At 33.2% G+C, this 13295-nt stretch overlaps 1 protein-coding gene across 1 annotated transcript; it reads right to left on the bottom strand.

The window, feature by feature from the left end:
- Nucleotides 1–9061: 9061 nt before the first annotated feature.
- On the bottom strand, nucleotides 9062–12859 carry LOC127263256 (glucose-1-phosphate adenylyltransferase large subunit 1-like). Its single transcript, XM_051292275.1, has 15 exons — nucleotides 12585–12859; nucleotides 12027–12298; nucleotides 11808–11936; nucleotides 11471–11641; nucleotides 11230–11322; nucleotides 11060–11143; nucleotides 10902–10957; nucleotides 10730–10823; nucleotides 10473–10658; nucleotides 10291–10371; nucleotides 10110–10196; nucleotides 9905–10009; nucleotides 9702–9808; nucleotides 9484–9544; nucleotides 9062–9406 (listed from the first exon to the last, which is right to left on the bottom strand). The coding sequence occupies exons 2-15, from the start codon at nucleotides 12273–12275 to the stop codon at nucleotides 9305–9307; spliced, it is 1605 nt and encodes a 534-aa protein (XP_051148232.1). The 5' UTR covers nucleotides 12276–12298; nucleotides 12585–12859; the 3' UTR covers nucleotides 9062–9304.
- Between the last annotated feature and the right edge of the window lie 436 nt (nucleotides 12860–13295).

The raw sequence follows: 13295 nt of genomic DNA, 5'->3' as shown, positions 1-13295 counted from the left end.
TTCGCGTCTGCCCGACTTCGTCTTTCACCCGATCTACGGTTTACCCGACTTGGGTACACCTTTTTTCAGACTCCGCCCGACCTTTCTTCCTTCCCGATCCTTGCATCTGTCCGATTGCACCCTACTTCTGGGTCATTTAACTTATATCCAGACCCGTCCAGAATCCCACTGCCATTATTTATTATTATTATTTTTTGTGCTTAACAATAATTATATTTTTTTTTTAAAAAAATAACAAATTATATGACATAACGAAATAAAAAAAGATGGATATTTTATGTGGAATAAAAAAAGTATTATTTATATAATTTTTACAAAATAAATATGTATTGAAAGTATTGAGTGGGAATGTTATTTTAGATATATTAACAGAGTTTGGTTCTTTTAGTATTTGAAATTTAAATTAATACTATTAGTTCGGCTCAGCTTTAATAAATATATATTTTCTCTGTCTCTTTTTCAATATATTTTTTTGAAATTTTGTAATAAATTAAAAAATAATATTACCTCCGTACCATGTCCACATTGTAGTTTTTGTCTGTCCCACATCTCATGTCATTTTTTTTAGAAAATAATTACATATTTTAATCTCATTTTTAAATTTCGTAATTTATTTTTTTATTTTTAATTAAACTAATTAATTATCTTCATTTTAATCTATAATTGCTTATATTATAAGATAATTATATTAACTAATATATTATTAATTATCTACTCATTATACTTATTTTAAATAACAATGTGGGACGGAGAGAGCAATATTTTATTGATCAATAACAATGTGTAACAGATTTTGACATTTTTGTCATTTGATTTTATACAGTAATTGTATGTGTAATGATATATTTTTAATTTAAAAAAAATTAAAAATAATATTAGTGAATGATCACTTTGACTAAAATAGGAAATAAATACTTTTTTAATTGTGATAGACGAAATATAAAAAAATACTTTGAATTTGGACGTATAAAGTACTACTAGTACTACTTTTTTTTTATTTTTTTATGAAAGATCATATCAAAATACTATTTAAATAAAGATTAAAATTAATATCTCATTTCAAACCACAACCAAACAAATTGAATAATAAATTATTGAAATGCAATTAAACGAACCATATATTTATCTCTAAATTTTTTATATAATAACATAGATAAATAAATAAAAAAAAAAACTAATTTTTGTGTTAATGGTATTTTAATATTAACATAGAATCACTATCATTAAAATATGAAAGATACGTATTAGGTCAAATAAACGAAAAAACACATATAATTACAACGAATGGAGCATTTGAATATATTTATCAATTATTATTGTATATTTGATCATTTCAATAATATTCATATTTACTATTTTTCTAATGATAATAACTATTTAATAATTATATAAATTATTCTTCAAAATATATATTAGTGTATATAATGTAAAATACTAACAATAATATTTATGATTTATTCATTTTATATATATATTTTTTCAGAAACCAAGGGTATTCTTTAATGGAAATAAATGTACCCAAGAGATACATGATTACATCTTGACAACATAATACCGCTAGCAATAAAAATAAATCATCCTACTCCAAATAAACAACTTAATTTTCTCCATAGATCTGCTAAATTTCCCCATTAACTTACTGATTTCCACCAACTCACCGTAAGAAAAACTGATATTTTAGATGAATGTATATTTATGTTAGATATAAAGAATCGTGTCAGTGATATAAAAATAATATTATGTATTAAATTATTAACTTTTTTTTTTGAGTTGAATGCAATATATGTTAATATATATATATATATGAGTATATTTTATTTTTTATAATACTTATTAAAAGTCATGACACTTGAAAATAAATTAGGTGAAAAAATCCTTAATAACTATATATATGTTTTAATATATATTTAATATATATAATATTTTGTAAAAAAAGATAATATAAAATATAAATTTATTATTGCATCTTTACAAATAATAATATACAAACAAAATAACACAAAAGAAATCATTTATAATCCATCCGTATGCACGGCTATACACTAATAATAATATATTTAATTCTTTGATTGAATTATAAGGATTTTTATTGTATTTTTACACGGGGATATTAATAAAAATTAATAAAAATAAATTATATGATATAATATAAATAACAATGAGTGTGATATCTAAATTTAAAAATAGAATTAAATATAATATATTAAATAAAAAATTAATGTATGATGTAATATTTTTTTAAATAAGTATTTTTTGTTAGAAAAATTATAAGTATTTTAGTATTTGTATATTAATAGTTTTTATTATAAAAAATACTCTTTCCTTGTCATTTCAAATGAGTCATTTGAGAATTAAAAAATAACAGTATTCTATTGATAAGTGGATGTGTGTTAGATAATTTGATATTTTTACCCTTAAAAAATACAAATAAAGTAATGAATTTTTGTAATTTGTATAAAATTAGGGGTGGTTTGGTATCCGTATATAAATTAATTTTACTATATTAGAAAAGAGATACTTTTAAGTGAGACAAATAATAATAGTAAAAATGATACTTTGAAATGAGATGGAGGGAGTAGATAATTTTGAATAGGATAGAAGGAAATAGTAAAGATGATACATTGAGTTGAGATGAAAATAGTAAAAATAAAATATAATGAAACTAAGTGACGGACAAAAAAAAACTTCAGTGACATGAAAAAAAATGAGTACAAATTTAGATGACAGATAAAATATATGTTATCAAGTTAATTAAATTGATTTATATATTTTTTAAAAATATGTACATGATGTGATGGTAAAGTAAAGGTATTTGTGAAAAAAATAAAATTTTTAATGAAATAGTTACTTTGTAATTGGTCGGCTAACCCGTGAAACTTGTCATTTCAATGTCCGTATAGATATGAGCATCGACATAAAGAGACTTCAGATGAAGTACTATTCCTTCAGAGAGAGAGAGAGGAGAGGAAACCATTGGTGGGAGGCCATGTGTTGATGGATCCGGGTCCATTATCCTCGCCCATTCGGGTTCCTCAAAATAGTTATTTGCTAAACTAGCTCATATCGGCTCTTCTCAAATGGACTCTTCCCAGGTCGGCTCATCTTGTTTCTAATGCAGTCTTGACATCCTGACCTCAAAAGAGGACCATCCAAAAGCCTGATCTATGGTTTTTTCCTTACGGTACTAAATCTCAGTCGGTGTGAGGGACCCGAACTGAATTCCTTGGCCATTTTTTTTTATCTCCCCTATGACTGGATCAATATTAATTTTGTTACAATATCAACATCTGTAACATTTGGCCTTCTTAACAACCCTATGTTGACCCTCTTTTTGAACAGTCTAGTGATCTATGGCAGTATCCAGAGATACTCGAACACCAGGTTGATACAGACCTCAGATTTGGGGCCCGAGGGATCCATACGATTATCAATACGGCGGCCATACCGAGCAACATATCTACGTTTAATATTACGAATCTGAGTACGATATATACCTGGAAATCGAGGATCGATTTTGATCGGTAACGGTTTCCTATTCTGGCTCCATTTATCGTTATTATTATCCGGACAGGCTTCCTCATTGGTCGGTCCCGTATTAACACCTGATATTTGATTTCTACCTCGTACGTTCCGTCTGGCCGATCCAATTTTTATGTTACCCAGTCTTTACACAATTTGAATTCTTCTTTCTGTTTTTCCTCCGGATCTTCCTTCCTTGGTAACTCTTCATTCGGAGCAACTCCGATTGTAGCCATTGTTACCCCAGAAACGGTTGTTGTTCAACCCCCATGGTGACATATTTGAAGCGTCCAGCTTTGATAGCCCTTTGAATTTCCTTCCTGAAATGTGTACATTGACTCGTACTGTGGGTGAAGGAATTATGCCACTTACAGTAAGGTCTTCCTTTAATTTATTCTTTTGACGTCAATTGTTGTCCTTTAGAAATCCAAATTTGTCCATCCGCCAGAAGGATATCAAAGATCTCGTCTGCTTTAGAACTATCAAAAGTTGGTTGATCCATTCCTTATGTTCCTGGAAGAGGCTTCAATTTCGGGCAGACCTATGGTTTCCCATTGACTATTTCTTCCGGTGCTTCCAACACTGGGTCCACATCTAGGGCATATGATTCTATTTCCATGCTAGCCATCTATTGACCATATTTGGCATCGAAAATTCTGATCTTTTTCCCTAAATAAAGATCCAACAGCCCAGCTTTAGACGCTAGACTAGCTAGATCTTCTACCTCATGAGCGGTTAGTGCCTCTCGTAGCCGTTTATGCATGTTTTGAACCAACAGATTTTTCATCTCTTTTTCCTCTATCACAGTCGGACATTTGCCCTTCATCAACCGAATCCTTTCTATAAACTGCGCAGCAGATTCTTCTTGCATCTGTCACATTTTCAATAAATCAGTTAGAGACACCATTGGAACATGATTGAAAAACCTAGCATGAAAGAGTGTCTTCAATCATTCCCGTATGTATATTTTCCCAGGTGGTAGATTATCAAACCAAGAAAAAGTCGTTTTGGTCAGAGACAAACCGAACAACTGCAATTTAAAATATGGATTGTTACTGATTTCACCTAATTGGGCCGTAAAGCGTCCCACATGCTCAATAGTAGAGGACCCATCCTCTCCCGAGAATGCGTAAAAGTCAGGTGGTCGATAATTCCTGGGAAGGGGATGCTCATTGATGACCCACTCAGGGAATGGCCATTGATATGCGGGTCTATTGGTAACTTGTGGAGTCATACCGAAATGGACCCTCAGAACGTGCACAATGTTGTCTGGGTCCAATCTGACCAGATGATGATTTGGAACTGGAATGGGATCATGAGGATGACCTCCAGGTCGGTCAGAGTGGCTGAGGAGCGGATCCATCAAACAGAATGAGGGTTGTGTTCTCCATGGAAGTTTGAGTACCTAATTCACAAAAAGTTGAAGTGAAGTGGTGAGAAAGGTGCGTTGGATGTTCAACAGGAGTTTTGGAAGAGGTAGGATGAAGAATGTGGGTGATGAAAGGTTTTAATCTTTCCCTCCCCTTTTTGAACATTGTAATAATATTTTGCAGACCTGGGAGAGAAGAAAAAAGTTGTCATATCGACATTCACCGCCCTTGAGATGTGACTCTTGACATTCTCTAGGGGGCGGCAAGTTGTTGAGATACGAAAAAATGGAATATAGGGTTTCTCCCCATGGACTCACAAGGACAAGTTGGGCCCGTAGGGTCAAATTGGGTATTTGGAGATTTGGCAGTACAATTCGGCAAGAATGGAATACATGTGCGATGGGCCAATGGATCGTTCATTTCGGGCCAATTGGTTGCAAAGTTAGGAAGCACCGCTTGGATGGTTGGGGTGTCTGAAGATCCACGTATCCGCCAGGTGTCGCTGACCTGGCGGGACACCTGGCGGACACGTGGCTTTCGGCGAGCCACGCAGGCCTCTCCGGCGCCGGAGGACTAAAACAACAAAAATTTTCCACTTATGAAACTAGTTTGCGACATGCTCCACTTACGAGACTAAAATGATAAGCGGGTCCAGTTACGGGACTAAAAAGACAGTTTACCCTTATATAAATGCATATATTTGTAATTTCTAAATATTATTTAGAAATTACATTATATGAAGGAGTAGGAGGTGAACCGTCCAGTCGGGTGCAAATTAAGATTTCAATAAATAAATAATATAATATAAATATATATTGATCAACCGTCTAGTCAGCTACAAATATTTTTGTTTTGCATGCTCAACAAACTCAAAAATACATGCATTAGTTTCAAATGGATTTTTTAATATATCATAGCTTTAAAATATTATAACTAAATTATTGTATTAAAGTAAATGTTACGATCTACAAAATGATATCTATATCAATATATTTTCTACAAGTAAATCACTACAAATTAACAAATGGAATTGGAAAAACACAAACCTCAACAACACCCAATATCCCAGTATAACTGACAACACGGGGGTTAATTGACAAATTGACCCATACTTGCCTACAATATTACCACTAAGTACAACCGCTTAAAATAACAAATATTACACTAATAAGGACATTTACGTAATAAGAGATAGCCATCCGTATAACTTCTCATATATATATATGTCTTCCAACAGCGGAGGTCGGCCCGGTCTGAATAGAAATTGGCAGACTTACGAATGGCCCTCAGGGCCCTTCTTTTGTAAATGTTGAAACTATCCAACTTTGTATATAAAAGTGTAACCTCTAACCTTAAATTTATCCTATTTTATCGATCACTGATCCACAAATTTGCACCATAGACTTAAAACAGGAAAAAATTAATTAAATCAAACCTTAGACAGACAATTTATATAACATTATTTTTTTATAACTGTCGAACCAATTAATTTTTAAAAATTTATTTTTCTTTTTTAAAAATATTCTTTTATATTATACTTTTGTTTACCTAATTGTTTTTTTCAAGTATTATAAAAATTTTATTATGTAGAAAATTATATAAATTAATATATTTTTAATTTCTAAATTACTTTTAGAAATTACATTATATGAAGGAGCAGGAGGTCAACCGTCCAGTAGGCCGCAAATTTAAAATTCAATAAATAAATAATATAAATATACGTTGTACAACTTTAAAAATAAACCATTATGAGAGAGAATGAAAAAAAAATAAAGGTGTCTGACCGACTTGGTCGGATGAAACGAGCATAAACATACAATCGGTTGCTATGGGAACAGGAGAAAAGGCCGCTGATTTGGTCGAATGAGAATGAGGTGAATCGTCCAGTACGACACCAATAAATTATATCAAAATCTATATTTTTTTATAACGGTCAAAACCAATCATTTAAAATTATTATTTTTATTTTTTAAATATTCTTTTATATTATACCTTTGTTTATTTATTTTTGTATATATTATAAAAAAAATTATTATGTACAAAATTATATATATTGATATATTTGAAAGTTCTAAATAAATTTTTAAAATTATATTATATGAATATGAATATATAAATTTAAATAAATAAACCCTTATGAGGAGAATGAGAGAATAGACAAAAAAAATGAAAAAAAAAAGAAATATGTTTGACCGAATTGGTCGGATGAAATGAGGAGAGCCGTCTTGTCGTTTGTGACGGTCTTTTTTTTTATAATATAAAAAATTACCATTATGAGAAAGACTGAGAAAAAATAAAGGTGTCTGACCGAGTTGGTCAGATGGAAGTAGCAGAAACGTACAGTCGGTTGCTATGGAACATGAGAGGAGGCGGCTGATTTAGTCGACTGAGAAGGAGGTGAACCGTCCAGTCGGGCACAAATAAATTATAATAAATTATTTAACAATTTTATTTTGTTATAACTGTCCAACCAATCAATTTTAAAGAATTTTTTTTTTCTTTTCTAAAAATATTCTTTTACATTATACTTTTTTTTTGTAATATAAAAATTTTATTGTGTACAAAATTATATAAATTAATATATTTGTAATTTGTAAATATTTTTTAGAAATTACATTATATGAAGGAGCAGGAGGTGAACCGTCCAGTCGGCCGCCAATTAAAATTTCAATAAATAAATAATATAAATATATGTATTGAACAACCGTCTAGTTTTAAAATAAACCATTGTGAGAGAGAATGAGAAAAAATAAAGGTTTCTGACCGAGTTGATCAGATAGTACGAATAGAAACGTATAGTCGGTTGCTATGGGAACCGGAGAAAAGGCGGTTGATTTGGTCGAATTAGGAGGTGAACCGTCCATCCAGGCACAAATAAATTATAATAAATTATATAACCTTTTGTTTTTGGGTTATAACCAATCAATTTTAAAGAATTTATTTTTTATATAAATTAATATATTTGTAATTTCTAAATATTTTTTAGAAATTACATTATATGAAGGAATAGGAGGTGAACCGTCCAGTCAGGCGTAAATTAAAATTTCAATAAATAAATAATACAATATAAATATATGTATTGATCAACCGTCCGGTCAGTAAATATTTTTTTTTTTGCGTACCCAACAAATTCGAAAGTACCTCCATTAATTTGAAATGGATTTTTTAATATACCATAGCTTTAAAATATTATAACTAAATTATTGTATTAAAGTAAATGTTACGATTTACAAATGATATCCTTATCAATATATTTTCTACAAGTAAATCACTACAAATTAACAAATGGAATTGGAAAAACACAAACCTCAACAACAACCAATATCCTCAGTATAACTGACAACACGGGAGTTAATTGACAAATTTACCTATACTTTGCCTACAATATTACCGCTAAGTACAACTGCTTAAAATAATAAATATTACTCTAATAAAAATATTTACGTAATAACGGGTAATCATCCGTACAACTTCTCATATATATATATATATGTCTTCAAGGATATATATTTCTACTTAATAAAATACACTCAGTATACCCTCCTATATATATTTATATATAATATATATTATTTTTCTTCTTTATCGAATATATATATATATATATATATCTTTTTAGAGTCAATTCGTGTGTAATTTAATTTGCTTTCTTTTATTTGTTGGGTCAAAGCTAAAAGTGACGACTAAGGGCATCTGCATCCCTGTAGCATCCTCCACGTCAATGCCACATCTTTAAAAGAAACCATAAAATTTTTATGGATTGCTCTGCAAAGCAACCCACAAAAACTTTTTTTTTAAAAAAATATTATTTATTTAGTTATTTATTTTTATTTTTTATATTTTTGTATTATATAAAATTTTATTTTCTATAAAATTATATATATTGATATAATTTTATTTATACTTAATAATATTATTAATTATTTTGATATAAATTAAAAAATATATAATGAGATGGAAAAAAGAAATTATGAAATAAAAGAAAATAAATATAAGGTAGAAATTTTTAGAAACTTTTGGAGAGTTTCTTTGGTATAGATGGCCTAAAATACTCAGGCTCTTGTTTATTCCCGAACTTGACTATCTCTCTAACTCGGAGGTTGCTGGGGAAATTTCTACATCCAATCATTAATTTTGAGAGAGGGGTTCGGGATTGGCACCCAAAGCATTATAAGTTTGATTTATCCATCCATCACGCATACAACACAACACAGCTTCTTATTAACCACTTGTCCCTTTACTAGAGAGATTAAAAGCAAGCATTCATTCATTTTATTTAGCATAGTATAGGGTGACAAGTAAGTTACTTACTGTTATTATTATTATCTCTTCCTTCCATCATACTGTAATGTAATGGTATGAGGCAGCCAAGGTTAGTTCGCTAGTTGTCATCACACCACAAACTTGTTGTGATTTCATATCACTGTTCCATCATTTATCGTCGCTTTCTCCGCTATGACCGTGATCCCCGATCGAATGTAGAATCCTTCCTGTGCTCTATCAGCTTCATCAACACCCTGCATTGCATTTTTGTGTCTCTTTTTACACCACACCTCCAAAGGCGAGCTAGCTAGCTGATTTCAATAACACTTACATCTTTGTTCCTGATTGTCACATTTTTGCCGATTCTCGCGTTCTTGTCGATTATACAGTTGCTGTAGGTGGTGGTACAAAAACGGCATGCATTAATGAATCGATTAGGATTAGAACAACAACGGTGTTGTGCTGTGTTCTATTCTATTCTATGTATGTGCGTGCGCCGTGCGTGCATGTATCGCGACTCGAGTTTATTTTATAGTCTTAGAGCGATACCTGATTTTTGTATCTCTTCCGATACCGATTGGGACTTTCCCCTGCGCCAAGAGCGACGCAATTTCTGACTCGGTTTGGTAGTGATCAGCTCCCATCATCAATGTGTCCTATTAATTAATAGCAAACCAAAAACAAATTCCTCAATGAATCATCTCACATCCTACTCCAAAACTAAAAGCATATACATATGTACGTATGATCACCTTCAACTCAACACCAGAATCTAACCGAGAGCGCTCGCCAACAATCGAATGCTCGACCATGCATTCCCTTAGGAAGCACCCATGCGAGATTATCGCATCTTTAATCTGCAAACTCAGATCCATTCCAAAAAATTTAGAATGCTACAACGTTGATCATAGATGTCTTAAATCATCTCAATGATAACCACACTACTTCCAGCCTCACCTTGCAATTGTCGATTTTAGTAGGTGGCAAGAAGCGCGGAGACGTGTAGAAAGGAGTCTTCGGATCGTAAAACTCAAACTTAGGAAACTACATACACAAAACAACAACACTAAACTAGTCGGGGGAAAAAAAAAAAAAACCAAAGAAATCAAAAACACCGTAGCCTTTCATTCAATCTAACCTCATCCACAAGAGCTAGATTAGCATCGTAGAACGATTTTATCGTTCCAATATCTTCCCAGTAGTCTCGGAATACATATGCCTACAACGAACGGGAGCCGGTATTGTGAAATTGAACCTAATCGTCAAGCAATGACAAAAACAAACGGTAAAAGCAATCTTCTAGTAAGATTAATCTCAAACCTGCACATTGTGTTCCTCCACCGCTGCAGGTATTATTTCGGACCCAAAGTCATTCGACATCGGGTACCTCCACTTCAGGAGATTCAACAGCACGTCTGTTCTGAAAGCGTAAACTCCCATCGATGCGATGTATGGAGATTCGGAAGCTTCTTGTGCAGACAATCCGACAATCGACGTGTCTACTTGCTGCAGAAACAAGAAATTTAGCAAGCAATTCGGCAAGAGTGATTCACAATAATATTCGGGAATGCAAATACCATTGCTTTCTTGTCGCTGCCCTTTGGCTTCTCCGAGAATTGAGTTATTCGGCCTCTGCTATCGATCTTCACCAGTCCAAACTCTGATGCTCGACTGAGACATATATATAGCTAATTGTTAGAATGCTTGTCTTGTTAAGGCAGAGGCAGTAACTATTTGACTACACGAAACCTGTCGCCTGCTGGCGCGCATGAAAGGGTAATATCCGCATTCCGATCAATGTGGTTCTGCAAGGCACAATCAGCAAGGGTTAATTGAGTAACTTGGAAGTCAAATGTCGAATCTACGTGTGTGTGTGTGTGTGAGAGAGAGAGAGTGCGCGCGCGAACCTGGATGAAATCCATGTAATCCATTCTATAAAGATGATCCCCTGACAGAATCAATATGTTGTTGATATCTTTCGACTTGGCATCCTGCGAACGAACAGAGCAACAATCAATAAATAAGCAATATCCAAATCGAAACCCCACGATGCATCCGGATGGCGAAATTGAATCACCTCAAACAACCAGATGAACTGCCTGACAGCATCGGCTGTCCCTTGGAACCACCGCTTCCCGGTGTCCCCTGTCGTTTGAGTTGCAGCCAAAACCTGCAGAATACAATAGGACTTCGGAGGCTAATGAATTATCAATGAAGCAACCAAACCAAAAAATGTAATGATCTATCTGTGTATCTATCTATCTATCTATGTTCGTTCATATTTGTTAGGAATAAAGAAAGAAATAGGATGGTGGAACCTCAACAAAGCCATCACCGAAGCTGACGCCATTGCCGGTGTAGGTGCGGGAGATGTGGCGATTGAGAGAAGCAGAATTGAACTGCGTGAGCACGAAGATCTTGTTGATCCCACTGTTGATGCAGTTGCTCATCGGGATGTCTATCAGCCTATAGCATCCACCCACCGGAACCTACACACACACACAAAGACACGCGCACGCCCGTGTTTAGTTAATTGAGTACTGTTTTCATCAGTCAGTCTCAGTCATCGGCTTCTCAAGTTCAACTACAAACTATAAACAGATACAGATTATTCAGTGTTTGTGTTTATTTAATTGAATGGACAGACAAACGCACCGCAGGCGTGGCCGCTCGGCTGGTGAGAGGAAAGAGCTGCGCCCCGGCACCGCCGCCGAGTATGATCGCCGCCACGTTGTTCGGATCCGCCCGTCGCCTCTCCCTCTCCAACATCGGAGATTCAACTCTCTGCAAATCAAAACCGAATCCATGATTAGCATCTAGCTACAAGATTCAAATAAATATAACAAAATTTACTACTGAAAGATGGGGGGAGACCTGCAGAGATTCCTTCGTTTGTCTAGTGAAAACAGAGTAAGCAACTCCTGCTGGAGGTTTGTTCTTCATTTTCATTTTCATCTTCATCTCCTTTTCTCCAAGCCTCAAATTCTTATTATTGTTGTTGTAACCGCCTTTAATCTTCTCACCCAAAAAGCAGCTTGTTCGTCCATTCAAGAGCTCTTTACTCGCATTCCCCAAAGAATAACCTTTGGATTTCAGAGCTGCTGTTGCATAGCAAGCCTCCATTGCAGCACACCTTCCACAAATCACTAACTCAAAGCACAACAATCACTTCTTCAATCTCAATTACAGATAAAAAGTACAAATAGATCGCGTGTTGGAGAATGCAAAAAACAACCCCAAAGCCGAGAAAAGAATATCTCTCTCTAAATATACATATAATATAAACACATATATTGAAGTGAGTGCCGAAGAAGCAAGCAAAGTGTTGCAGATCAGAGAGACAAACACGATTAAACTAATGAGAAAACCAACATATTTGCAGCTATTCTTTCTCCCCAGCCAAGTGACTGATTAAAGCTTTTGAACTCGTACCTGAAAGGAACACCCACGCGGATCTGAGCTGAAATCGATGATGATCGAAATTAGGTTCCCGAAATTTATTGGAAAAGCAGGAATGATGAATGATGATGAAATGGAAGCGGGCAGATATGAGAGTGCAGTGATGAAGTCAGTCTACTTCTTTCTTCTGTGTCTGTGTGTGTGTGTGTGTAATTTCTTTCTTCCCTGTGACCCGGCCAGACCCTCTCACGGGAAACCTCTGCAGTTACTTTTTCCCCATTATATGGGGTTTTATTTATACACACAAAATTCTTTGGGTTGTGTACTTGTGTTTGTATGTTTTTGTTTATATATACCAGTCCTAGTAAATTATTGCCAATGTCCCGTCCCGCCTATCTATCGTCTTCTATTTACAATACCAAAATTTCAAATAATTATAAATTAACACAACTATTTACTGTAATTGAAATTAAAAAAATAATTATAAGTTAGGCAACTTTAAATGAAACTAAAGTGGGTAATCCATTTTTTTTTTTTAAAAAAAATGGAGTATTTCTTTATTAAAAATATTATGTGAATTTGTTTTGTGTTTTGAGTTTGAAGTATTTATTTATGCTAAATATAAGAAAAGCATGTTTGCAAATAATATATTGTACTAAAAATATTATGTGCGTTTGTTTTGTATTTTGAGTTTGAAGTATTTATGTATGCTAAATATAAGAAAATCATGTTTGCAAAATAATA

Source organism: Andrographis paniculata, unplaced genomic scaffold (genome assembly GCF_009805555.1).
Source record: "Andrographis paniculata isolate CXL003 unplaced genomic scaffold, ASM980555v1 Contig67END, whole genome shotgun sequence".
In the NCBI taxonomy this organism is placed as follows: domain Eukaryota; kingdom Viridiplantae; phylum Streptophyta; class Magnoliopsida; order Lamiales; family Acanthaceae; genus Andrographis; species Andrographis paniculata.
The sequence above is the reverse complement of the archived record's forward strand: the minus strand, read 5'-3'. Positions and strand labels throughout refer to the sequence as shown.